At 39.2% G+C, this 25,812-nt stretch overlaps 1 protein-coding gene and 1 long non-coding RNA gene across 4 annotated transcripts; one reads left to right on the plus strand and one right to left on the minus strand.

Moving 5' to 3' along the window:
- Nucleotides 1–561: 561 nt before the first annotated feature.
- On the minus strand, nucleotides 562–2,711 carry LOC124120567. The gene is made up of 2 exons (XR_006858853.2): nucleotides 2,413–2,711; nucleotides 562–2,139 (listed from the first exon to the last, which is right to left on the minus strand). It is a non-coding gene; the product is annotated as an uncharacterized LOC124120567 (long non-coding RNA).
- A 4,839-nt stretch (nucleotides 2,712–7,550) lies between these two features.
- Nucleotides 7,551–18,138, plus strand: LOC124119938. Of its 3 annotated transcripts, XR_006858759.2 has the most exons (10): nucleotides 7,552–7,621; nucleotides 8,079–8,117; nucleotides 9,427–11,100; nucleotides 11,472–11,597; nucleotides 12,922–13,357; nucleotides 14,649–14,891; nucleotides 15,611–15,756; nucleotides 15,892–15,988; nucleotides 17,608–17,748; nucleotides 17,779–18,138. XR_006858759.2 is itself a non-coding variant. In XM_046482626.2 (9 exons), exons 1-9 carry the CDS (start codon nucleotides 7,618–7,620, stop codon nucleotides 17,660–17,662), a joined length of 2,820 nt encoding a protein of 939 aa, XP_046338582.2. In that variant the 5' UTR covers nucleotides 7,552–7,617; the 3' UTR covers nucleotides 17,663–18,138. The 3 variants fall into 3 exon arrangements, 2 of the variants coding, with proteins under 2 accessions (XP_046338596.2, XP_046338582.2); XM_046482626.2 differs by having other exon boundaries at nucleotides 17,608–18,138; XM_046482640.2 differs by lacking the exon at nucleotides 8,079–8,117 and having other exon boundaries at nucleotides 7,551–7,621; nucleotides 17,608–18,138.
- Nucleotides 18,139–25,812: the final 7,674 nt, after the last annotated feature.

Consider the following 25,812-nt stretch of genomic DNA (forward strand, 5'->3'; position numbering starts at 1 on the left):
GTGACTAAGTCTCAGAATAGCAAGAAGATTTTGAAGTATCTCTTATTGCTGGAAAAGATAAACATCAACATTTCACGCACATTTCACATGATTTGTATGTTTCGTTTCGGTAACTGTGTGGCTTGAAATTTCAAAGAAACCTACGTGTCGACTTACATGCTACAAATTTAACCTCTCCCGTATACACGAGAAACAGCAGCAACGGCGAAGGGAGATCACTCTCGATCTTTCATGCATGCATTTGTCTAACAGTAAGTGAAGTGATCGTAAAATGTCAACTGTCACGACACCGGCTTCGAAGCTATTTACAACTACTCATGGATATATAATTCGGGTTATCCATCGGAGATTCATCTTGTAAATTAAGCTAGAAGACAACAACACAACGGATCTGGACAAACGTCCACTGAATATCTTCATTTGTTAAATTTTTTATATTACTCTGTATTACAACTTCAAGATATCTTAACACCAGATTCGGCTGTGCTGACTCTCCTGTTGTGTTGCTGTCATCTAGTTGTTATTAGATCCAAGGAATGAAGGAAAACAGACTCATATGTATACCATTAATTAATATTTATTTAGGTATAATCCAGAAATAGAATGACGTGCCTAAAGAACAGGTTTAAAGCAGGGCCAAAAGTGAGCACAAAAACTGTCCCCTGATTCCAAGAGAACTGAACAAACGCAGGAATGTCAGCCAAAAGGTGAGCCAAAACAAATGAAAAGAGATCGAAAGAATGTGTCCAAACATAAACCAAAAAGGTGTAGCCAAAACAGTCCAAAAGGGAGAAAAGTCTTATTACTCGGGCACCAAACCACATACTTTCACACAAACACTTTCAAACCACATCCTCTCACACAAACACACTTTAAAACACATCTTCTCACATATATGCGCTTACTTCCAAACATATGAAAAACACATCCTCTTATGCAAACACTCAACCTCACACGCCAAACACATTTTCTCACACAAGCGCACTTAAAACCAACAACATATGCAAAACACATCCTCTCGCGCATACAAACTTTCAAGCCACATTCTCTCACACAAACACACTTTTAAAACACATCGTCTCACATATATGCGCTTACCACCAAACACATGAAAAACACATCCTCTTATGCATACACTCAACCACACATGCCAAACACATTCTCTCACACATGCACACTTAAAACCAAACACATATGCAAAATACATCCACACTTACACTCAATCAGAGATCCAAAACACATCCTCTCGCACATACAGTCTTACACTCAACCGTACGTGCAAAACACACATCCTCTCGCAAATGCACACTTAATTACACTCACTCAAACAAAAATGAACAATGCACCTTCTCACATATACACGCTTATACATTTATTCACACATGCAGAACTCACCCTCTCACACATACACTCTTACACTCAATCACATACACACACACACTGGATGAGAAATCTACGAGAAGATTCTCCTCCAGAAGGCAGCCGCTCTCCTCAGCGCCCTTCTCAGAGGATGAATCTCTCGGTCCTCCACGAAGCTGTCGTCGTCTTCGTCCTCGTAGACCCAGTAGTCACTATCGTCATCACTAGGGGCAGGGTAGTGGTCGATATAGGTGATGGTGACTGGGGCAGGGAGCGTCTCACCGTGGTCAGGGCGGGCCCAGAACGGGGTGAAAACACTCAGAGGGTCGGGAGAGGGGTTCGTGGACGCAGCTAGGGGACGCTACATCAGTGAGGGGGGAGGGGTGGAGAAAGGGGGGTCAGTAGGCGAAGTAGATAGGCGGTTTTCAAAGAAAATTACAAAAGGGTCAGAGTGATAGACACGGGTTACACATGTTTTTAGACAGGATGTAACCGTAGACAAATTCGGATCGACTGTTAGAAACATGTTAATCATGAGGGAGGGTTATCATACAGCTATTTTTTTAGGACACAATAACACTCAGAGAAAAAGGGCAATCGTCCATAGTTTGCGAGAGAGGACATCGACAAATGGATGAAGGTGAGCTATTGGCTGGCCGAGCTAGTCGGCTAATTCTGAAAGAGATGTAGATAAACTACATACACAGTCGGATTCCTCATCCAGCGACGGCCATAAACTCGCAGCAGGAGTGACATGATACCGGATCATGTCTTCCCGTGCTGAAAAGAAAAATAAACACACTTAAAAACACATTAAAATATTCGTACGATTGATCTATAATGTTTTAAAAACATCGTCTGTCATATTTATTTACGGACCGCTCTCATAATCAGAGCAGACAAGAGATTTAAATGGCACACATTTCTGAATCAAAGCAATTGCAAATGGCGGCCAATGGCATCACCACCGATACTGCTGTCAAACTACGGCCAATTTCAGTAATTATCTACGTACAAAATACTTTTAAATACAATAACTGTCTTCCTAAATACCTTGAATATGCAGCCTAGTAAACATCTTGTCAGTAGAAGACCTTGAAACGATGCTGTTGTCAACGAAATGCAGAGCGAAAGCAATCAAGAACGATAGTAAATCTGTTCAAAACAGAGGGGACGTTGGCCACGACAACGGTAACCACGTTACGGAGGCGAAGTCAGAACGAGGTTCGATCGTGCATTTCCTGCAACAACCAGCTCTGTAGCTGCATGTGATTAGGATAGACACCGAAGGTTCAAACTGCTGCCTAAGCCAAATACCGGAAAATTAGGGGAAAGTCCTCACTAGCATCTCCGCTGATACACTCGCATTGACCCGGAAAATAAGTCTGACACGAGTGGTCTCCCTTCGTTCATTGGTCGACAAGAAGCCTAATTCCCTCACACACACACTGGAGATAAAAGCTATCTAAGCTGCCGGTTGAATCAGTGTGTTTGCTTGTTTATTTTATCCATGATGTGAGTAAGAAAGTAACGCCGGCCCCACGACATGCCGCAATCTATAGCCACGTGGCAAGGCGGAATTCCCAAAGTGTAGGGTCATGTACTTTTCTATTCTAATCGTAATGATTTGTTGTGCCATTCGGCATTGGTTGTCTGTATATGTATCTTTTGGACAGATTTCTACCATAATCTGCCATCTGGTCAAGGCATGTTAAACTGACGAAGGTCATGTTCAAAACAACATAGACGATTACCACGCCTCATATATGGTTTCAGTTTTCTTACTTTTCCAATCCACTGTTGGTTATGGGTTTTCTGTATGCTTTCATATAATATATATCGTTTGTTTACCCTTAAGTATAAATAGCTACAAGCTGTGAACACATTGATGAATGTACTTGTACACCTGTATGAAGGTGAACGTTCATGTAACTTTATGATTATTTATATAAGTATCGGATTTCACATAGATGTCATAAGGAAGCGGGGTGCAGCTGAGTGGGCATTGGGCAATGTGTTGGCTCACCACGACTGACGCCCAGGTTCCATTGAAGGTATAAATGCTCATCTTGGTGTCCATTCTCGGTGTCCCCCACCGTCATATGGATGTCTTGCATATGGGGTCGTCGCGATTTTGGGAGTTTAAAGGTTTGAACATTTAAGGGCGACAGGTCCCGGCAAAGTGGCAGTTTTAGTAAGTTTGGCTGAAGTCCAAATACAACTTTGTTTGTCTGTTAACTCAAAATTTTACTTAGTATATCAATCTAAGAGTTCATGAGTACCCTGACTGACCCAGTTGGTCATTAGGCATTAATTACAACTTGTAGACATTCTGGACTGAATCTTGTAACCAGGAGGGGGAAGCCAAGTCGCCCTTTAGTGTTAGTTTGCAAAGAAACGTACCTTTAATTATATCACCATTGTGAATATACAATTAATTATTTCTATCGGGATCAGGCGTACCTAAACTGCTATATTTTCCTTCAAACAAGCTACCCCTAACTTACGAATATATATGTGTGTGTGAAGAATCGATGACACGAGAAACAGCAGCAACGGCGAAGGGAGATCACTCTCGATCTTTCATGCATGCATTTGTCTAACAGTAAGTGAAGTGATCGTAAAATGTCAACTGTCACGACACCGACTTCGAAGCTATTTACAACTACTCATGGATATATAATTCGGGTTATCCATCGGAGATTCATCTTGTAAATTAAGCTAGAAGACAACAACACAACGGATCTGGACAAACGTCCACTGAATATCTTCATTTGTTAATTATATTACTCTGTATTACAACTTCAAGATATCTTAACACCAGATTCGGCTGTGCTGACTCTCCTGTTGTGTTGCTGTCATCTAGTTGTTATTAGATCCAAGGAATGAAGGAAAACAGACTCATATGTATACCATTAATTAATATTTATTTAGGTATAATCCAGAAATAGAATGACGTGCCTAAAGAACAGGTTTAAAGCAGGGCCAAAAGTGAGCACAAAAACTGTCCCCTGATTCCAAGAGAACTGAACAAACGCAGGAATGTCAGCCAAAAGGTGAGCCAAAACAAATGAAAAGAGATCGAAAGAATGTGTCCAAACATAAACCAAAAAGGTGTAGCCAAAACAGTCCAAAAGGGAGAAAAGTCTTATTACTCGGGCACCAAACCACATACTTTCACACAAACACTTTCAAACCACATCCTCTCACACAAACACACTTTAAAACACATCTTCTCACATATATGCGCTTACTTCCAAACACATGAAAAAAACATCCTCTTATGCAAACACTCAACCTCACACGCCAAACACATTTTCTCACACAAGCGCACTTAAAACCAACAACATATGCAAAACACATCCTCTCACGCATACAAACTTTCAAGCCACATTCTCTCACACAAACACACTTTTAAAACACATCGTCTCACATATATGCGCTTACCACCAAACACATGAAAAACACATCCTCTTATGCATACACTCAACCACACATGCCAAACACATTCTCTCACACATGCACACTTAAAACCAAACACATATGCAAAATACATCCACACTTACACTCAATCAGAGATCCAAAACACATCCTCTCGCACATACAGTCTTACACTCAACCGTACGTGCAAAACACACATCCTCTCGCAAATGCACACTTAATTACACTCACTCAAACAAAAATGAACAATGCACCTTCTCACATATACACGCTTATACATTTATACACACATGCAGAACTCACCCTCTCACACATACACTCTTACACTCAATCACATACACACACACACTGGATGAGAAATCTACGAGAAGATTCTCCTCCAGAAGGCAGCCGCTCTCCTCAGCGCCCTTCTCAGAGGATGAATCTCTCGGTCCTCCACGAAGCTGTCGTCGTCTTCGTCCTCGTAGACCCAGTAGTCACTGTCGTCATCACTAGGGGCAGGGTAGTGGTCGATATAGGTGATGGTGACTGGGGCAGGGAGCGTCTCACCGTGGTCAGGGCGGGCCCAGAACGGGGTGAAAACACTCAGAGGGTCGGGAGAGGGGTTCGTGGACGCAGCTAGGGGACGCTACATCAGTGAGGGGGGAGGGATGGAGAAAGGGGGGTCAGTAGGCGAAGTAGATAGGCGGTTTTCAAAGAAAATTACAAAAGGGTCAGAGTGATAGACACGGGTTACACATGTTTTTAGACAGGATGTAACCGTAGACAAATTCGGATCGACTGTTAGAAACATGTTAATCATGAGGGAGGGTTATCATACAGCTTTTTTTTCAGGACACAATAACAACAGAGAAAAAGGGCAATCGTCCATGGTGTGCGAGAGAGGACATCGACAAATGGATGAAGGTGAGCTATTGGCTGGCCGAGCTAGTCGGCTAATTCTGAAAGAAATGTAGATAAACTACATACACAGTCGGATTCCTCATCCAGCGACGGCCATAAACTCGCAGCAGGAGTGACATGATACCGGATCATGTCTTCCCGTGCTCAGAGACCATATACCAGTGTGTTTGCTTGTTTATTTTATCCATGATGTGAGTAAGAAATTAACGCCGGCCCCACGACATGCCGCAATCTATAGCCACGTGGCAAGGCGGAATTCCCAAAGTGTAGGGTCATGTACTTTTCTATTCTAATCGTAATGATTTGTTGTGCCATTCGGCATTGGTTGTCTGTATATGTATCGTTTGGACAGATTTCTACCATAATCTGCCATCTGGTCAAGGCATGTTAAACTGACGAAGGTCATGTTCAAAACAACATAGACGATTACAACGCCTCATATATGGTTTCAGTTTTCTTACTTTTCCAATCCACTGTTGGTTATGGGTTTTCTGTATGCTTTCATGTAAAATATATCGTTTGTTTACCCTTAAGTATAAATAGCTACAAGCTGTGAACACATTGACGAATGTACTTGTACACCTGTATGAAGATGAACGTTCATGTAACATTATGATTATTTATATAAGTATCGTATTTCACATAGATGTCATAAGGAAGCGGGGTGCTGCTGACATAGGGTCATAGGTAAACATAGAGGATTACCTCGCCTCATTTATGGTTTCAGTTTTCTTACTTTTCCAATCCACTGTTGGTTATGGGTTTTCTGAATGCTTTCAGCCTTTCAGTTTCGCATTTCTCATAAATGTCATAAGGAAGCGGGGTGTAGGTGAGTGTGTAAGGTGTTGGCGCACCACGCCTGAGGCCCAGGTTCCATTCAAGGTATAAACGCTCATCTTGGAGAAATAGTCTGACACGAGTGGTCGCACTTCGTTCATTGGTCAACTTGAGAAGCCCAGTCCCCTCGCATACACGGGAGATAAAAGCTGTCTAAGCTGCTGGTTGAATCAGTGTTTGGTTGTTTACTTTATCCACGATGTGAGTTAGAAATTAACGCCTGTCTGTTGTGTTGCTGTCATCATATTTGATCCAAGGAATGAAGGAAAACAGACTCATGTGTATACCATTAAAATAAATCATAATTATTCTGTGAAAGCCTCGGATGCTGAGTGGGTTATATCTCTGACTATGTGTGCTGGCGATTAAGGGCCTCACTCTGGCAGTGTGGGTTCGAATGCCGGACGGGTCTCATACGCTGATTGACTGTAACGTCTTATTGAAAGTATATACAGGTTGAAATCCATAAGTGAACATCTCCATTGATACTACAGCTTGTAAAATGCATGACACTTGAAGATATATAGAGGTTATCACGCGAGTGTGTTTGGGGATGGTAAATATCCTGCATTAGGAATAAACATTGTATTTAGCGAGCCTTGGCCCGTCTCCCAGATCCTAGAGAATAATTTAAGAAAGGAATCCCAAAGTCTAGAAAGATTTGGTAAGTCCAGATTGAATGAAACTATCCATTGTTCTGTGCTACATTTTTATTTTATTTAATGTTTTGTAGATATATATTTTTAAGGCTCGCTGTTCTTCAATATCAGTAGATCTACTTGGCGTGAAATGGCCATCCCCTTGATCGCCATTGGTGAAGTTATCTGCGATGTGTGTCGTTATACAGGTTTTGAAGAGGAATCGGAATTTAACCGACAGATTTATTTCAAGGAAGGGTGTGGCGGAATATGCCGATCAACTCAACCGATTTAGACCAGATTGTATAAATACGTGGAGCAATTTGTATTTAGCGGTTTCCTGACAGCATCCGTATGGATTACCTCCCTTCATGGAATTAGCAGCCCGAGAAGTGAGGACTTTGACTTTTTGCAACTAAGTCGGTGCGTCGCTGAACATATGTGTAAGGCATCCATTAATTTATTAGATATCTTGATGACGAAGGAAAAGGCTTTTATTCAGAATGTAGAATCAAAACGTTACACACTTTGTTTCCATGTTATTCAATATGTTCTCAATCATCAATGCCATATCAACAAGTGGCTAGATCTAAGTGAAAGTTGAACATTTAACAGCTGATAAAATGGACTCTGGGGTCTAGATCTGGATGATCAGGACATATTTTGAATTACAGTTATTTTGATTAAAAAAAGTGAAGAAACGTAATGTAATTACATGTAGTCTCAAAACGGTGGACAATCTGTTACTGAACATTTTATGTAATTTAACCTGTTGACAACCAACAAGTGGAAAAGTGGCTCTTGTCTCCCGTCATTTACATGCATGATTATTTGCACAAGACGCTGATAGCTCGAACATCATGTTCAATTTTCGCATTATCTTTGTCTGCATTGTTTCAGGCCTAACAAAAATGGAAAGGTGTAAATGCTGTGTAACAGGTAACAGTAGATCTAGCATAATTTTTAATATAAATTTTACCCGACATACAGCATTTACATTGGACGAGAGGTCAGTCACATGACCATGAAATTGACATTCATAACTGTATGAACAACACAATTTGACGTTCAAATAAATACATGAAGAAACCGTCGATGCGAGTGAAATTCAAAAGTAAATCAAAATTGGTTGCTGTGAAAAGAAAATTATACAAAGAATGGCTCATGAAGTATGCGTGGCTAATATACGATTCAAAGACTAATGCTGTGACTTCTACATATTATGAGAGGAATTTAATAAGAAAACTTTTGAAAGATAATTTCAATGCTACCAACAACAATGGCTTGACTTCTTGATTTTACCAGTGGCCACCATCGAAAAAAGTATTTGTAGCCACTTGGCTACTTTGTCAAAAAAAAAAATTTAAAAAAAAACAAACTGTAAGGCCTGCCATGGTAAACTGTTGGGATCACACCCTTCACAGGACGCCTTGCTTTCAGGTTGCCTGCATAGAGCCACTTTTTAATGGTAGATGTTGAAACTCACTTTTCTGTTAATGTACAGAATTCTTCTGTTGATATCTGGAGCAGATATGAATCTATTGTGAAGTACAGTTAATGTAAGGAGACGATCTTGTCTAGGTGTCATTTCTTTAGGCCTGCCATGCTCAGGTCTCATTGCAACCCCACACGTTTGACGATACTTGTCCCACATTTGAGAAATTACACCATTTGATTTGCCAAACATTGGGGCAACTTGGGACAATGACGTGCCCCCTCTATCATACCCACAATTCGCCATTTTGTCTGTTCTTCGAGATAGTCTCAGAGGTATTTTTAGCATGTCAATATCTCAGTTGCATTAGTGATTCCCAATATTTCCTTATCATTAGATGTTGCATTCAGAGGCAGTGCCACAGAATTGTAAATTTACACCTCAATGATAGCTACATACAAATCATTAGTCCCTTATTTTTTGTCAGTAGTAAATCTCAATATTGAGATACCGTCATTGCTCGTCTATCAACCTATGGTTTGCCAGGGCAATACTTGAGTATAATCGGGCCACCATGGTTTAGCTGTTGATATTGTGCAGTGTAAATAAGCATCAATCTTTCTCAACTATAAAAACAGGAACAAAACCTTTACACTAACATTAAGACACTAATTAGTAGTAATTGAAAATGTTAGACACTAGCTTCTGTGCTATAGGGTCTCAATTTCATGCTAATCCTCTGTTGTAATACAATATGATAATCATGATAATGTTGCTACATGTCGGATTGATCTTTCTATTTTTAATTAATAGGTGGGTTAAAAATGGAAACTAAACCAACAGTGAAGAGGTCTGCATCCGATCTGGATGTCATTGACTTGGATGTTTACTCCACGGCCAGAAAAAAGGCCAAAGTGTCAGCATCATATCTAGATGACATAGACCTAGATGACGATTCCACGTCCAGCAAAAACACCAAAGGGTCCATATCAGATCTGGATGACATTGACCTCGATGTGGATTCTGCACCTAGAATATGTAGAATAAAAACAAAAGTAACTGTTAACAGTTCCTTGGATGGAGGAAATTTCAGTCAGAAGACTGAAGACTTCTGTGAAGCTGGCAATGCGGATGATTCAGGGATATTAACTGGGTCACCCAGTGGATTCACAACAATTAGGACTGCAGTTAATGTTGAAAATGGAGGAATGTCAGACTGGACTCAAGATGATATGTCAGCCATTTCCAAGATTGCATCACTGCAACAAGATGCTGAGGTCATTGCGTCTTTGGTGCCCAATGTTGGTGTGTCAGTAATTTATGACAAACTTTTCCCAATTAGAACAAATCCAAACCGAATGGACATTGTGACAACAGAATTACTTGACAATCCACCTGATGCCGCACAAACAGATGAAGCCCCTAGAAGCAAAGGAGAAACTGCTTCAAAGCCAGCTCTCTATGAGGATGTGAAATCTGTGATTCACAAAGTTAAGCAAGTTGCTGCATCTATGAAATTAAATCCTGCTGAAATTTATGTTCTCCTGGAAAGGCATGCTGATGCTGCTGACCGGACAGATGTTGTTGCTAATCTGTTTCTCCAAGATTTGAAGAATACCGCTGGAGCTTCCAATGAAGTGGACCTGTTTGATGAGGTTCAGAAGGTGATCACAAAGGTCCCAGCAGCAAATCCTGATCAGGTTTATGCCTTGCTGGAGTCTTTTAGTAGCCATGGTGACAGAGTTCAGAAAGTGGTTGATCATTTGTCAAAAGTTGTTGACAAGCCCATCGTAATTGATGATGATTCTTTACCCAGTGAACCACAGTTGATAAATGACGACCCAGTGTTCTCAGACATGAAAAAGGTAGCTGAAATGTTTCCTGAAATGGACAGGAATGAAATCTATGCATATTTAGAAGCTCACCATGATAAGAAAGACAGGGTGTTGAGGGTGACAGAGGAAATTGGTCGTTCATCAACAGGTAGCCGCAGCACACCTCTATCAGTCTCCAGTGATGGAGGGGAGGTAACTCCAATGAAACCAGCTTTTCAAGGTGCCTGTAGCCTTCAGGGGGAGGTTGACCAACTGCGGGAAATATTCCCAGATTGTGATCCTAACTATCTGTTTGAACAGCTGGAAGAAAAGGCAAATGATGCAGAGAGAGTGAAAAATTTGGCAGCACAAATGTTTGAAAAACGGAACTATCCAAAAATTAAAGATATGTTGGAAAAAAAACAAAAAAATGATAGACAAGAACAGATTAAGAATTTAAAATTTGACATGGAAAACTTCTTATCCAAATTTCCAGATCCAGTGGAATATTTCTCAAAAACAGACACAAATATGAGTGACAGTTATAAAGAGCACTGCTTTGTCTATGTTAGAAATGAGTTTGACTGTTTCACATTGGCACACATGAAGAAGGTACTGGAGAAGTACAACCACCATCTGGCACCAGCTCTCAGAGAACTGAAACAACTGAAAGGTAGGTGCCCGATCTTCAGATTTTATATACATGTATAAGAATTAATATGCATACACCACTCAACAACTTAAAATATGATGAACTGTTCCACAATTTATATCATTAAAAAATCACGAAATTGAGACAGTGATATTCTTGAAATGATTTATCTTGTTTATTGATATAAGTAAAATGATTATTTTTCTAGATTTGCTTTCAAAGGAAGACAAAACAGTTTTACCAGGGCCTGTGGATGAAGAAACACATCTGCTCATATTTTTTTTAAATGCCATTGGAGCTTCAAGTTCAGCTGTAATTGTGAAAATTATTTTCAATAAGGTTTAAATGTAATCATCTTAACACTTCATTGTTACTACTTTTCATTCATTTAGAGGAGCCTGCTGAAACAAAAAAACGGCGCCGGAAAATCAAGAGAAAACATTCACCATTTCCAGATGAACCAGATGAGAGATTTTATCATGAACTTCTCTTCTCACAAAATGAACAGAGAGTCACAGGTAATATTATGGAAATCTTTGCAAAAACCTAAACAAATATGTCTCTATTGAAGCACTTCTCAATGGCGGCTGGGAGAACAGGTGGAGTTGCTTTCCTCACCTGCTAGGATTAATTGGTTATAGATTCTAGCTTAGGTGAACTGGCGTTTCACGTCGGGTTCAAGATGATTGCACTTATATCATGTATATAGTGACGTGTGAGTGTGTGGCTGCATGTGTGGCTGCCTGTTTGTACTAATCCAGACTATCGCTGCCCCCTGAGATACCATTCCACAGTTTAAGTGGATACCTACCCCACTCAGACACAGTATACTGACTCCAAGCCGACCAGTCCTTGTTTAATCCTATTAGTATTAATGCCAAACACGAGGCAAGGGAACAACAAGTACCATCTTTCAACGTCTTTTGGTATGATGCGTTTTGGGATCAAACTACAAGTCTTCCACTCCCTGGGCAGATGCTCTATCCACTGGACCACTGAGGCGGTGTGTAGGATTAAATGCCGGATCACACCTATTATGATCCTTGGGCTGTCGGCTCCATTATTAAGTTTGTGAATCTCACCAATGGTCATAGTAGAGGTCACTTTGGGCTTGTGGCGGTATGTTAATTCCATTATGTAACTGAAATATAAGTTGCTCACATGATAACCTGTTCGCGGAGCTCTCGATACTGTCGCAGCCACCAGTCACAGCTCTCCACTGACGGGCTCGACAGCCTGCAGTCAAACAATGCATTAAAAATCGCAATCTCGTTAAAACCAGATCTTAGTTCTCGCTACCGCTAAACAAAGATCTGAGGACATCCCATTATACGTCATGTCAGGCTGACCTTGCGCAAACTTTGATCGACCAATGGAATGACTGACAAGAAGTCGACATTGGCCAGTCAGAAGGCAGCTTACTTTTGTTTTACAGCACTAATTTCAAATTGACGACTACGCTTCAAAACATATTTTGACAAATTCTCGAAACCTGAACAAAAGAACATTCTGGAATGACTAATATAATGTCTAGAATATATGGATTCAGTCGTTAACCCCGTAACTATCGTTCGGAATACCCTGAGTAAAAAGTTTTCGAGGATGCATGATTAGAAATCACATTCAGACTGTCACTTTCGTGATCTGGTAAGCGACGCTCTGATTGGTAGAATGAAAGGTCGTTCTGACGTGACCCCTAATGGGATGTCCTCAGATCTTTGTGTCATGGTAGCGAGAACTAAGATCTGATTTTAATGAGATTGTAAAAATCACAACTGATCGACAGTTAGGTTTACAAACAAGTGATGTCATGACGATGAATATTCTTTCATTGTCTTTCAGATCATTTTGTTAACAGAGAGCTGGATAGGAAACAAAAACTTGAAGCTGCAAGAAGAAATAGTGAACTGTATGAATGTGGATGTTGTTTTGATGATGAACTTCTGTTTGAGGACTTGTCTGCCTGTGCAGACGGCCATCTCGTCTGTCGAGAATGTATCCGCCGATCTACGGAGTCCGCCCTTGGTGAAGGGAAGACAAAATTCCCCTGCTTGACAGGGGAGTGTGAGTATGACATTCCACTGACAGTCCTGCAGGAAGTCCTCACATCAGCAATGTTCTCAAGAATGTTGTCACGGTTACAAGAAGAGGAGATTCGAATGGCTGAAATTCCTGATCTTGTCGCGTGCCCATTCTGTAATTTTGCCACCATTATGTCTGACCCAAGTGATAAAGTATTTAAGTGCCTCAACCCAGAATGCCTCAAGGAGACTTGCAGGCAAGTATTTTCAATATGGGATTATTTTAGTCATAAATACTGACATTATGGCATTTATTTGGTCCTTCACATGTAACAAAGTGGGAAATACTGACCAGCATGTCTGTCTATCTATCTACCTGTAAATACATTCTGTTATGATTTTGGACAGTCAGCTAGAGAATACAAATCTGCCCCCTGTTCTCAATCTAGTTATAATTTGTGACCCAGCAGGAGAAAAGGGACCTTATGGACCTGGGGTACAATTGTACTGTGACATATAAAGAAGGATGTTTTACAGCAACTTACTTCTGTTTAAATCGCAGTGTGTGCGGACTGTAAAAAAATATCTTATTTTCCACCCATTAGTTCGTAATGTAATAAAAACATTATTTTTAAACATTTCAGCATATATGTCTATTGTCAATTAATAGACATTATGCCTAAAAACTGCAATTATTACATAACACCATGAACACTTATAAGTCTGAAAATGGGACCTTTCAGAAAATGAGTCTGTAAGTTTGATGCCACGTATCTCTGTAATAAATATGAATTAAAAAACTAATGAATTATAATTTTGTGGTCCTAAGATATCATACTTTTAGAATATAATAAGAAGTCAAAATGTTATTTTTCACCCATAAGGTCCCTTATTTCATGGTTGGTCACATATGTTGAATCTGGTCATTTAAACGACACTTCACTCATTTGGTAATGCTCTGTTGGGATTCCGGGTCAGAATAGGTCACCAGTACCTCATGTTTGTCATAAGAGCAGACAGAGTTGTTGGGCATTTAACCGCACTGTGTGTTGCATTGTTCATGTGGTCAGTCAGTGGTTTAACTGGTCCTGACTAGGGCTGGGACGATACACCAACTGTGCAATCCGATATGTATCACAATACTTGCATGTGCTCTTACCTGTGGTACATAAGCCATCTTTTTCGTAGACAGGATGGCCAAATACCTGGCACACTGATGATTTACAGTTGGCAGTGTCAGGTATGGCACAATGGATGAAAATATATACGTTTTCACAACTAAATTTCACTACAAATTAGTGTTTGGTGTAACAGTTATTAAAGCAAACAATTAAGGTAAGGATAGATATTTTTAACTTAATGTTTGACTGTTCAATACTTGTATCAAGAGATAAAAAAAATGGATCCACTGATGCATTGGTGTATCGACCCACTACTAGTCCTTACTCAGTTTTATGGTGCCGTTATAAAGCAGGAATATTACTCTCACTCGCTGAGCTCAGATCAATTAAGCTCAACTCATGTTGATGATGGGAATGATTTTTCCAGACTGTGCAAGGAACCCAATCATGTGCCACTGAAGTGTGAGGAGGTGGAGAAACAAGGGGAAACCAGCATGAGAACCTACATCGAGAACCGCATCTCGGAGGCCATGTTGAGAACCTGTCACCGCTGCAAGAAGAGGTTCTACAAGGAGACTGGCTGCAACAGGATGACATGTTCCTGTGGCGCTACCAGTTGCTACGTGTGCCGGAAACCAAATATTGACTACAGCCATTTCCAAGGTGGAAGGTAAGCGGCAATAAACAAACTTGCACATATTGGACCAATGTGCAACAAACCTCATTAATTGGGACTGTTTTCAGTGAAATTGTTTGGATTAATAAATCCGATGTTCAGAATTATGTTGCTTTATTAGTATAACAATGTTCTCAGTCGTTTGTACAGTCATATTTCAAGTCATGATTGACCCTGTGAATCCAGTGGCAGGCACCAGATAGATCTAACTATCTCACAATATTATTTCAACAAAAAGAAGTCATTGTCAGTCGTGAACTTGTAATTATAAATTTGCCACATGTGTCACTATCACAAGTGGTGTATATGTTGGCATGTAACTAGATGTCGGTCTGCATCTCATTCCATTATATTCGATCATTTTAGGTTAAGATTGCCCGAAGTCACATTATTAAACATTGTGCAAATATGTAATTATTAGAAATACAGTGCATTTCATTGTCACTGGGGGTGGTCAGGTAGCCTAGAGGTTAAAACGTTCGCTTGTCACGCCGAAGACCCTCTTTGGGACAGAGTTTCTGATTTGGAAAGATTTCTTTTGTTTCTGTCGAAGGTTCATATCAACAGAGGTCATTATAATACATGGGCAAGCCTCAGGAATAGAAAATATCTGTAGATGTGTTCCATGTTAATGCTTACAGGATCTTGACCATTTGTAGGGATATACAGTCAACAAAAATGGTCAATATATTAAGTTAACTTTCTTTCCACAGATGCAGCAACACTGAGGATGCCCAAAAAATCCACTTGGAGGAGATGGAGAAGGCAGCCAAGGAGGCCAAGGCACAATATCTGAAGGATCACCCGGATGCAGACATCCACTCTCTCAAGTACGACCCCAGGAAACATGTACAAGAATGTAAGTTGTGGCATGTATTTTGATCAAGGGAATTATAGTGTTGTTTTGTAGCCAAAGGGCCATTTTATTTCTTGGTTTTGAAGTCTGGATACCATTTGCAGTTGTTAGCATATTCATTCGTTCATATTATTTCAGATAAACTGACATCCGGTTTTGGGATTAGGAATGGAGAAAGGGATACTGGTGATGATGATGAAGAGGTTGAAGATGATGCCGATGATGGCATACAAGTGTAAGTGATCTATCAGCTATATAGATATATATATGATAACTTTCTGTTACTTGTGAAGATCTGGGTTAGAATTGGTCTTCAGCAACCCATGCTTGCCGTAAGAGGCTACTAACAGGATTGGGTGGTCAGGCTTGCTGACTTGGTTAATGTATGTCATCGTTTATCCGAATTGTGTGGATCGATGCTCTTGATGTTAATCACTGGATTGTCTGGTCAAAACTCGATTATTTTCAGACCTCCGGCATATAGCTGGAATATTGCTGAGTGCATCATTAAACAACAAGCTATTAAAACAAAGTCCTCTTTCCGTTAACATGAAATATGGGAAAAAAATGAATTCTGAATTTTCCCTGAAACTCAATTACCCATCAAGGGAAAATGCAGAATGGCTCCTTTATAGACTTAAACCTTCTATGCACAAATCTCAATTATCCTAACATCTTTTATCCAACCAAGGCACACAACCTTCCTTATCCTTGCATCTTTTACACAGTCAAGGCAGCAAACCCTCTATTACCTTATGCTCATGAAGGGAGGTAATATGGAAAGCATCATGACTTTAGCCCATTATGGCGTTACTCAAAAAGTACTTTATCAGAGCCTTCGATCTTTAAGTGCAGCATCTCAGAATACTCAACCAAATCCAGTCTTGGTGCCAGACCATATATGTAACAGAACTCAAGCATACCACACATGGGAACCAACTCTGGTCCCCTCCATGATGTAACTGTATTCTTGCGCAAAGTGGTGTGAAACCCAACTCGCTCTCCTCCAACTTCAAACTGACATGTGGTGGTATAACTGAAATACTGCACCACAGTGCCCAGGTTCAAAACCCTAATACCCAACCCAGTTACCCAATACCAAACCCAGGTATCAAACCCTAATACCCAACCCAGGTACCAAACCTTAACATCCAAGTTGGCAACACTAGTTTCCAACCCAGGTATCAGACCCTAGTGTCCAACACAGTTACCAACACAGTTACCAACACAGTTCCCCCCCCCCCCCAGGTACCAAACCCATGTAAACAGTACCCAACCTCACTCAATGACTCACGCTAATGTAAAGCTGACACTCCCTGATATAACTGTATTACTGCCCAAAGTAGCGTTATACCCAACTCACTCTCCTCCAACTTCAAGCTGACATGTGGTGGTATAACTGAAATACTGCACCACAGTGCCCAGGTTCAAAACCCTAATACCCAAACCAGTTACCCAATACCCAACCCAGGTACCAAACCTTAACATCCCAGTTGGCAACCCTAGTTACCCAACCCAGGTATCAGACCCTAGTGTCCAACACAGTTCCCCCCCCCCCCCCCCCCGATAAAGCTGACACTCCCTGATATAACTGTATTACTGCCCAAAGTAGCGTTATACCCAACTCACTCTCCTCCAACTTCAAGCTGACATGCCATGGTATAACTGAAATACTGTTCAAATGGTGTAAAACCAAACTCACTCAAGCTAAAATGCTGTGATTTAACTGAAATACCGGTACTGTTCAAAGCTGTGTTAAACCAAACACACACTCTTAAAACACTGAAGTGGTTATATTTTCTTGATTTCTGCCTTTTTTATACTGAAGTTAACTCAATTATTTTCCTATTGCAGGGTGGAAGATGAATGGTCAGATGACGATGGGTTAGGGTATTATTTCTACTTCTAGGACAAATCCTGTCTACTTCAAGACCAAGTTATTATCATTGCTCCTATCTTATAATCTGTCACTTCATTGTCCTGTGTCAGGAGTTTGGGATGGCCTAAAGCGTCATGTTTCATCTCAAATAACAGATGGAGTATGCCATTAACATTGTCCAAACTCAGGCCGACAGGCTAGGGTTACATGGCTGTGAAGCCTTGCACAGTGCCTCAGAGAGTATTCATTGTTTACATATTTATTTTTCTATACAAATGGCTACAGTATGTCTTTAGGTAGTCTGTTGTTTCATGTTTGGCCATAAATCTTCTTGTCATTATGCTCAGATCCACAAGCATGGTACGACCATTTTACTAAACTAATCATAACAGATTCTGCATTGCTGAGATCATATGTTAGTAATGTAAAATATGGATACGAATAGTTACTATGAGTCCATACACACTATATTTTGAGGTTGTGAAATAATAAAAGCATTCACATCATGTGTAGTTTGTTATGATCTTTGTACTTCTTGCAACCTGGAAACTTGCCCAAGTCACAAAATTGTGGTCACCTGATTTCAATAGTATTTCATATAGGTTCCTTGCAAGAGGGCCAAAAGTGTGCAGGTGTTTTATTTTGAGCACATAGCTTGTGCAAACCATAAGCACATGTATGCTGCTGACAAACCATGGTTCATAATTGGGGTAAATTTGGTATGAAGTATGCAGCTGCTATGAAGTGATGTGTCTATAATTAGTCCACAAATAAATCGTGGATGTTTATAACAAAGTCAAATGACCTACTCTGTGCATGAAGTTTGTGTAAACCCTACCATTGCCACATAGTGAAGTAATGTGTCAAGCAGATGACCTTAAGACTAGGGCAGTGTTTAACACAAACAAAGGACGAGACAAAGTAATATATGTTTATAAGACTTTTGAAATCAGCGATAGATTGACTCTAAACCCGTAAGCAAAACCAACAACCCTGCATGGTGCAGTGGTTATCTTCTTGACAGGTTTCTCATACTAATTGTGCATGTTCACATGTATGTATCATCTAATGTCAATGTGAGGTATTGTTTCTCTGACTAATGGATGTGCTACGTCACTATCTGGGAAAACATGAAAAGTTTACCTGTTGCAAGCAAATAAACCTCTGAAGTCAACCAGCATTAACTCGTCTTTTATTACTGCCTTTTTAGGGTAAACATTGAGCATGCAGAACTTGAATAAAATAACACCATTTTAAACCGTTTTTGGTCTGAACCATTGGGTCTAATAGAGATCCAACAGGATCAGTAGGTTTTTCTCTGTGATGGTCCTTTGGATCTCTGACATATTTTGGTCAGTATCAATCACTGTAGTGACTAGAGCCCTCATTGCTCTGATCAGTCGCAGAAACAAGGCTGTGTCTTGATTTGTTGGTCAAAAGTAGCAACCACCACATTTCCGCCATAGGCATTCTCAGGTGAAAAAGTAACATATACAGGCCCATGAAGTAGTGACCATGACCAACAAAGGGATGCAACTGTCTAGAAAACCCAGGTGACACTGTATCTGTTGACATTTCTCATGTATAAGAAGCATAACAAACAACACAAACAAACTTCTAAGAGACATGATGAATATTTTATTGGGAAATATCCTTGGCTCATTCATTCATCAAGTAATGTACAATAAAACAAAGATACAAACTAATATGATGTGAGATTGTGTCTGCCATACGACAGGTGAAGTGAAATCAATACAATTGGCTCTCTGGAGTTCATTAAAGCCTATCCAAGTTATCAAGAATATTCAGCGTTTCTTGAATAATAATGATGCTAATAAGTAATTTACACAGCAGTTCTACAAATATGAAATTATAGGCACAAAGCAGGATCTGAGCTCTCAATCACTACTGTCTACACGATGTACAATCAAACCTCATAATATTCAATGAACCTTCATTACAATGCCATACAATGAACCTTCATTACAATGCCATCCAATGAACCTCCATTAAGATACCATCCGATGAACCTCCATTTAGATGCCATACGATGAAACCATTATAATGCCATCTAATGAACATTCATGTAAACTGAAAGCTCATTATAATGTGATCTGGTGAAACATGACAATTCCACTATTTGTTCTGCAAATTTGATTGGCATTGTCTGGAACAAGGATGGAATGAAAGAGCATCACACCAGACAGAAGGTGGTGGACACTGTTGCCCAAAACATAGGTTAGAAACACCTCTCATGTCTGCTTGTTCCTGGCATTGTAGGAGGTTTGACTGTATGTGTGTTACTCCTTGATAACACGATGGTGTCTGATCACTGTTTCAGGAAACAATCCATTAACAGTGACAACACCATGATTGTTGGAGCTCTGCAGCAAAGACTTTCACTAGTTGGAGTGTGTATAAAGGTGTTCAGGTGATAAACTGACTTGCATTAAAGCATGAATGTATAATATTTGCATGAGAGCAATAGTTTCAAATCAAAGTTTCAGCAATCCAACTCATGGCTGAAATATACTGTTGAGTGCTGTAGCCTTTATGCTTCTGACTATTACAGTCCTAGCTAATTTGGCTACAGAGCAATCTGTTAAAATCAGACTTACTCTGATATCTGCAGTGAGAGCTCATATCAGGAATAAAACATTGATCTTAATGACACTGGGCTGCAGTCTGAGCTCCAGCTCTAGACTAAGGTGTGATTGTCCCCGACATGTTCTGAACATTGTTTGGTCAGGCTACATGTACCGGCATATACATGAAGATTTCCTGATGTTGTCCAGGGCCCACTTGCACAAAGCGATCTTAGCGCTAAGATGATCGTAACTCCCATACTTTAACATAAGCTTACAATAGTTGTAGCGCTAAGATCGCTTTGTGCAAGTGAGCCCTGAACTGATGGTTGTCTATCAGCTACTGAAGGACAGTAAACAAAAGGAAAGTTTGTCAAATATATCCCTAACTGTGTTGTTTAATACAGAATAGACATTTGTAAACCACAGCTTAAAAAAGTTGTAATAGTGTACTTGAAACTGAAAGGTACTGTCAATCTCAAGTCAGCCAACATTAGGTCCTATCATTCAACAACCATCCTTGCTTGTGCCAAAACACCAACACAGACAGAATTACAGGAAGCAAAGAGCAGATATGTACATGACCATATTGTGAAAACACTGGTAGGGTCTTCACTGGGGTCTTCAGGACAAAAGTGACAATCGTTTACCTTGCTTGCAGCTTTACAAGTAAACACATCAATCACCTGACTACAGCAAAGTCCCTTCATTGCAAAAAAGTAAACGACTGATTTGGAGAATAACATTTCTTCAACAGTGCATCAGTCACAAAATGGCAGAAATCTTTGTTAGTGTGAAGTCCAGGGAGACACAGAGTGTAGATTTCAACCACTTGGAATAAAAACCTGAACACAGGTTAAAAAAATGCCTTGAATCATAATTCGGATTCCAATCCAAAACAACAGGTTGTGGCTTAGTCAACTGGGCTACCTATATCCCATAATTAAACTAATAAGTAGATGGAATCTTGCATGTAAAAGGAATTGATAATACTTTGGAACCAACTTTTTTAAGCCTTGAAAGTTGCAGTAAATGTACAAATTTACATTGATCTGACATTACTGAATCTGGCCAGGATACTCACTCAACATCTGAAGTCTAAGTAATGTCATATTTGACAAGAAAACGATATAGACAAAAGTAGCAGTATTTGCGAGCAATGTCTAGACATGCTGGTATGAAGTTTAACGGATCTCATTTCTTTATTGTCAATCATATATATCATGTATGCTTTAAAAGGCAAACAGGTAAGCTCTAAGTTTAAGTCACTTCACATCACTAATTAATTTTCAGCAATAATTCAAAATTATGATTACAAGAACAGTTTGAAATCTACTTACAATACAGACAAGTTGAACATATCATGGAAACTTAAAAAGCATGTCACAATTTGGTCAGTAATGAGCTGAAACATAATGTTGGATAAATGTTGATCTGGTACCCAATAACTAACAATGATAAGGATGGTGGCAGGGAAGGAGAAGCCATGAAATCTACAGCAATGCATGAACTATCCACTTCTAAATGCCATTGAAGAAACAGTACCAGTCTTTTTCATAACATCCTTTCACATCTTGGTGATGCAGAGTACAACAAAACAGCAACAGAAACATTGAACAAGCAGACCACATGAAGCTCTCTCCATAACAAGTTAGCAAACTGCAAATAGATACAAATAAACACACAAAACATAACAAATGGTTAATTGCTATTGCTATATATATATCAATGTCAAAATGGCTTTCTTGTTGTGCATTCAAACTCTCAATAACTTCTTAACAACATTGTTTATTTTACAAATCGTTTGGAAAAAGTACATAAAAAATGAATAGTTCTTTCTTCTACTCCAAAAAGAAAATAAGGGACACACACTGACGTATGTTCCAGAGAGTCATGTTGCTGTGCCAACTATAGACCCTGTACAGCCTCAAGTTTGTTTGTTTGTTGTTTAACGCAGCACTCAGCAATATTCCAATTAAGTGACGGCGGTCTGTAAATAATCAAGTCTCGACCAGACAATCCAGTGATTGACATCATGAGCATCGATCCACACGTTTGGGATATGATGAGATGCATCAACCAAGTCAGCGAGCCTGACAACCCGATGCCGTTATTTGTTTCTTGTCTTACGACGAGCATAGTCGCCTTTTACAGCAAACATTGATGATGACCTATTCTATCCACGATCTTCACGGGTCTACTGCCTCAAATGCTTGTATGGGCAATTCTCGTTGTGTGTCTAGGAACTAGAATTTTACAAAGGAAATATTCTACCATGTTCTACAGAAAACTTTCCTTCATGACAGTGGAGAAATGTATCTATAATGAAAATAACTTCCCATGTTGCAAAATTAATTTCATGGTTAATTTGTACCCCATGACTAGTTGAGACAGCGACATCCTGGTCATAAGCCTACTAATTGTGAGCATGTCACAGTCTGTACAAAGACTTTTGAGTCGACTCGCCTGACTCTCTTGACATCATTTTCAGTACAGATATTAGTGTTAATGTATGGACTTTTATTAGCAAAGCACACTAGAAAAGAAACTTTCTACTAAAGAGTGTGGTCATAAAAACATAGTAGGCATGCTCAATATTGATTTCCAAAATATATCTGACGCCGGACAAACTCACTTGAAAGAAAGGACAACAGAATACATCATTCATTCCCTTATTTTCTGTGAGTAGAAACTGTAATATCAGTGGTGCTATTCACGTCATTGGAACAACTGATCAATCTTTGAGACAGTACTACAATATACTGTGAAACCTTGTTAGCACGGGAACCTGGCCTTCAAGACAATCTCTTTAGGAGCTTCTATGTATACAGCTCAAAAGAAATTAGAGAACACCAAATGATTTCAGCTTACTATTGTTTATCCATCCTGTCATGACAAAATAACTATAGTAATATGAAAGAATTGGGTGTTCTTTAACTTCTTTTGAGTAGTATATATATATATATATAAGGCAACATCCCTCTATAGCCCATTAGGTGATGAAACATGTGATTCCAACATGTGAAGGCAAATATAGGCAAATATAATCAAATATGGGCAATAATATCTCAGTCTGCTTCCCAATGAGCTATAAAATAAATTTGTTCTCGTAAATTTTGGATATACCGTATTCTTCGTAATAAGCGCCCAGGGCGCTCTCAAAATTAGAAATAAGTGGCTCTTATCAGAATATTATTTTGGTGAAAAAAACAGAGTTGAAAGATATATTTGGTGGTTTATGCTGACAGCCTGAAATGTTTATATACGACAGATATATTTTTCCAGAATTTAATTGCCCATAATTAAGGGTGTTATAACACTCGAGTGCGTATTATATGCGAATAAATAAGTCTTGTGTACATTGATCAATCGGAAGGGCTGCAAATTGGGATTGTTCACTAGCCAATATATTAGCAAATATCACCGTGGGCACTTATTACGTCGAATACGGTACATGTAACTACCAGTGTCACAAAGCAATGTTAGCACTATGACTGTCACTTAAACATACACTCATGATAGTCGTAGCACTAATTTTTGCCTTGCAGAACAATCTTAAGGACCTAGCTGATTCCATGGTGTTCATTGGAAGCTGACTGTATGTGAAGACCACAATTATTCAAATCTAAATAATATTTTGAAAATGTGTGCCCGCTTATGCCTTCCTCAACATATATCAAAATGTCCAAAAGCACATCACTACTTACAGCGGGATACATACTTCCACTTATTATAATCAATCTAAACTTTTGTGATCGTTTTCTTTTTCATATTTCATTAAAACAGACTAAAAACTTTTAAAAAGTCTTTGAAATGTCCTAGGATCAGGAGACAAGATTAAAGAGACTGTTTGACTTGTCAATTCCAATTTTTATTTCACCAGCTAGCAATACATACGTAAGAGATAATTTAAAAAAATATCTTTGCAGTTCTATTTTGATCTTAATATAGACCACCAACCCAATAAAATAGAAAAGCTATAGAGCCTTGGTGACATCTTTGTTGTACATGCCACTGCAAGCTCCAACCTTCTATGAAGAATTCCTGGGACTATCATTTACCCATCCTTTGAAAATATAAAGAAGCCCTGTAATGTTCAGAATGCTTGGATGGGCTGATGGAGGTATTCTCAGCAGTACTTCGCCATTGTTGTCAGTCATTATTTTAGAGAAAGGAGTCCCCAAACAGCTTATGAATCAGTACGTAGGTAATCCATGTGTCTTTTTACCAAATATCGTAAATAAATAGAGTCTGAGAGAACAGATATACAACAGTATTACTCCTATCATTCATTATGGCATTAAAGGGAGTGTGTTTATCCTATTGGATTTAAAGATGAAAGCAAATATCATGGAATCATGAAACACTGTGACACAATTTGACTTGTGTATTGTGAGGTCATGCATGATTACCATACCCATGTTTATTGTCACAAAAGTAATGACATCACAGTGTAATTGTTGACATTGTGTTGACCCTGTTAGCTTCTCAGACAGTTTCAATAAAGAAGACTCTACTTCTTCACTACAGCTGACTATAAAGATGGATAAAACAGACCTATACGCTGTCCAGCTTGACAAGTGCTAGCGAAATATGATCCTTGCCACTTCTACTGCTCCAAATGACAAGTACAATAGGTATGATGCACTAGCCTCTAACCTACCTTTACAAATTCACTGGACACATTTTGGCTAAAAAATGACAATATTTTGTCACAAGTAACAACAGTTGAGGGAAGCAAATAATGTTGACTAGTTACTTGTTTTTATAATATTTGAAATATACGCTGCAAAAATGCACCGGTAAATAATATCTCGAGACTTTCCCCATTGCCAATTAGTGTGTATGACATCACACTTGACTACAGTAATGCTTCACACACTTGGCTAGTGGTATTCTTCTTTAACCATATTGTCGCATGTCTATTTCTAGGAATGTCAAGTCCTATAATAAAGAATTTACTGGTTTTACATTAATGCATGTTGTACTGATTTAAAACAACACTTGTCCTGTCCACATATTCTGAGTTTGTTAAATCAGTACAACACACACACACACACTAATAATCTCTACCTGTGAAGGGCATGTCAACTGATATAAAAATGACGAATAAATTACTACACAAATGTTCTTGTTGGTATGTGCCAGAATTATCAAGCCATTTTTCATTCAGTTGACACAATTTTACTGAATATGTCATGACATCTCTTTATGTCTCGAGCAATTCCAACTGTGAATGTTTAACATGGAAAATGGTAACCCATGTATCCTATAGTGTTTTATCACACATGACCATACTTTAAATTAGATGCACATTGTCACATCTCAGCAAAGTGAATCGTTACCATGATTACAGCCTACCGTATTTGACCTAATAAGCGCCTAGGGCGCTCTCAAAATTTGAAATAGGGGGCTCTTTTTAGAATATTATTTTGGTGAAAAAAAAAACAGAGTCGAAAGATAAATTTTGTGGTTTATACTGACAGCCTGAAATGTTTATATACGAGAGATCCTTTTTTCGGAATTTAATTGCCCATAATTAAGGGTGCATATAACAAACGAGTGCGTATTATACGCGAATAAATAAGTCTTGTG

Source organism: Haliotis rufescens, unplaced genomic scaffold (genome assembly GCF_023055435.1).
Source record: "Haliotis rufescens isolate VD_foot unplaced genomic scaffold, xgHalRufe1.0.p SCAF_3, whole genome shotgun sequence".
Lineage (NCBI taxonomy): Eukaryota > Metazoa > Mollusca > Gastropoda > Lepetellida > Haliotidae > Haliotis > Haliotis rufescens.

Bases quoted from the DNA above. Each gene is read 5' to 3' on its own strand.
- LOC124119938 (XM_046482626.2), top strand. The intron at 11,598-12,921 runs GTAATATTATGG...ATTGTCTTTCAG, and splicing joins AAATGAACAGAGAGTCACAG to ATCATTTTGTTAACAGAGAG. The intron at 15,757-15,891 runs GTAAGTTGTGGC...ATATTATTTCAG, and splicing joins CAGGAAACATGTACAAGAAT to ATAAACTGACATCCGGTTTT.